Source organism: Suricata suricatta, chromosome 7, assembly GCF_006229205.1.
Source record: "Suricata suricatta isolate VVHF042 chromosome 7, meerkat_22Aug2017_6uvM2_HiC, whole genome shotgun sequence".
Classification (NCBI taxonomy): domain Eukaryota; kingdom Metazoa; phylum Chordata; class Mammalia; order Carnivora; family Herpestidae; genus Suricata; species Suricata suricatta.
This window is the reverse complement of record NC_043706.1, coordinates 100,903,863-100,906,637: the sequence shown is the minus strand read 5'-3', so window position 1 is coordinate 100,906,637 and position 2,775 is coordinate 100,903,863. Positions and strand designations below refer to the sequence as shown.

The 2,775-nt window shown below is 47.0% G+C and overlaps 1 protein-coding gene across 2 annotated transcripts in view; it reads left to right on the top strand.

Annotated features, from left to right (window-relative positions):
* Positions 1–2,775, top strand: part of FAM162B (family with sequence similarity 162 member B) — a 7,206-nt gene continuing 4,431 nt past the window's right edge. Inside the window, exons 1-2 of one of the 2 annotated variants that reach the window (XM_029944826.1) lie at positions 1–166; positions 334–442. In XM_029944826.1, coding sequence (XP_029800686.1) covers positions 1–166; positions 334–442 — 275 coding nt within the window. Of the gene's footprint in view, positions 167–330; positions 443–2,775 lie in introns of both variants that reach the window. The other variant, XM_029944825.1, reaches the window with a different exon arrangement.

Genomic DNA, 2,775 nt, shown 5'->3' with positions numbered 1-2,775 from the left:
ATGCTCGCGGCTGTCGGGGGCCCGCTGCGCCTCGGCCTGGGGCGCATCTTCCGGTGCGCCCCGGGAGCTCCCGGAGAACCCGCGCGGCGGGCCATCGCGCCTCCGCGGCCTCGGGGTCTGCCCCGCTACTGTAGCAGCCGGGCCCCCAGCGGCTCTGGGCCCCAAGGTCCGGGGGAGGCCTGACTGGGAACGAGCTGGGAGGGAGGGGATGCGGAGCGGCGGGCTTGGAGCCGGGGCTGCGGGAGGGAGGGAGGTGGAGGCGTGGGCGCGCGCCGAGCCTCTGTGCCGTCGGTCTGTCGGTTCCTCCGTCCACCCCCGTTGCTTCCGTAGCAGGGAAGGTCCACCGGGTCCCCGCCGAGTACAAGCCTTCGCAATTCGACAAGAAAATCCTGCTGTGGACCGGGCGCTTCAAGACGATGGAGGACATCCCGTCTCGGATCCCGTGAGTGTGGCCTGTGCCGCGGCCTGGTTCCTTGCGCCTGTAGGGGGTGCGGGGTCCCTCCACCTCCCGACCCGGGTCGCCCTGGAGGGAGGGCGACCGCGGTGCTCCACAACACCTACCCCCTTACGGAGTGTGCCTTCCCAGCCTCCGCCTAGTGAGCTTAAATGTCAAGTTCCTTGACTTGGACAGGGGACACACACGCTTACAGGGAGATTGTTGAAGTTGGGTGAAAACCCTCGAGTTCAGTGGGCACTTTCACAGTCGCCCAGATACCCGCCGCCAGCGACCTCCGAGGCGCAAGGCAGCGGAGCTCTTAAGCCACAGGGAAGGCCTGGTCCGCTCGCGCTCCCAGGGTTCCTGAGGGGTCCCCAACAGACGGAGAGGGGATCGGCCGGCGGAGCAGATCCCGGCTCCACCCAAGGATCTGGGCTCCCGGGAGAGCTGGAGAGTCTCTGGCAGGAAGCCCCATCCGTAGGACCTGCTATCCTGGGGCGGGGAACACCTGATGCACAGGGTTCTGCTGTCCCCTGGGCGCCGGGAGTACTCGGGCTGCGACCCCGGGGCACCGCGATCGCTGGCTTCTTCACCGTCCCAAACCCAAGATAACGGTTCGCTTGAATGAGACAAAGCTGACGGTGTCACTCCAAGGGTAAATTTAACCTGTAAAAACCATCTTTCTACAGTTTCAGTTTATGCAAGCCCAACATACTTTACAGCGTTTTTACAAGGGAGTAGATAAAAAAGAGAAGGAAGGATAAAATCAATCTATTACTTTTTAAGCTTCTTTTTTAAGTGGGAATACTAGAACTATAATATTAAATAAGGATTTCAGATGTCCTGTATATTTATATAATGTAATCAATGCCTATTAGAATGGAAAATAGACACTGGGCCTATATCTTATTCTGCACATATTGCCTACAAATTTTTTTAAACACTTATGCATTTTTGAGAGACAGAGTGTGAGTGGCAGAGGGGCAGAGAGAGAGGGAGACAGAATCTGAAGCAGGCTCCAGGGTCCCTCTGTTAGCACAGAGCCCGATGTGGGGGTGGAACCCACAATGGTGAGAACCTGACCTGAGCTGATGTCAGACACCTACCCGACCTGGCTAGGAGCGTGTCCCTTGCCTACACTGTTTTAAATTTAAATTTACATTTTGTTAATTGAAGTATAGTTGACACACTTGTTACATAAGTTTCAGGTGTACTTGTCTGCACTTAATTACCAAAAGCATCTCAGATAAATGGGGGAAAAATGTGATGAGAAATGTTCAGTCAATAATGAATTCTCAAACATTTTTATCCCTTTCTTGGATCAAATATTCAATGAGGAATGGACATGGAATTTGAAAATAACATAGAATTTGAAATCTGCATTTAGCATTTATTTAACCATAGAAACATTTTGTAATATTATTAAATAAATAATGTTTTCTGTGAAATCTGTAGACTGCAAGCTACAGACTTAGCCCAAATCAGAAATTATCCTCAGGAAAGCTAAAATATCATCCTTAATTTTTTGGAATTTTGAGTTTTAGTGCTATACAGAGTAATCAGTACTTCAATAACAAATAAAAACAAATAAACTGAGTACTACAATGTAAAAATATTAAAAAAAACAAAAACCCTCTCACATGCATAAATGAAAGATTGCACACAAAGAACTCACATCTTTTCAAGCTTCAATAGTAAATATTCTGCTGCTATGTATTAAATACTGCATGGTTTGCCCAGGCTAAGATGAAACCACATCATGAATCAATAAGCATTTTGCATTTTCTTTCATTATCTACTCAAAGTCATGCCTACTGCTCCTCTAAACATTTCATTAAATCCAATGATACAGCAAACACTCCCAAAATAAACTTAGATTGTATTGCAGTTTCACTTAACAATATATAAAATGCTGTGTTGTGACAGGTATCAACTATCCATTAGATACTGAATCAATTTTTCTTAAGCACTACTAAGTGCTTGCTTTTCTTGAAGCTAGATCATTCTGAAAGTTTCCTGTTAGACCTATGAGTGCAAACATATGGTATCTGTCCTTCTCTGCCTGACTTAGTTCGCTTAGCATGACACACTCAAGGTCCATCCACTTTCCTACAAATGGCCATATTTCATTCTTTCTCATTGCCGTGTAATACTCCATTATGTATATATACCACACCTTCTTGATCCACTCATCAGGTGATGGACATTTAGGCTTTTCTTTTTCTAATATTTTTACATTGTAGTACTTGTTTTGCTTGTTGGTGGTGTTTGCTTATTTAATACATTCCATCAAGGACAGAAATTACATGATGGGTTTTTTTTTTGGTTTTTTTTTTTTT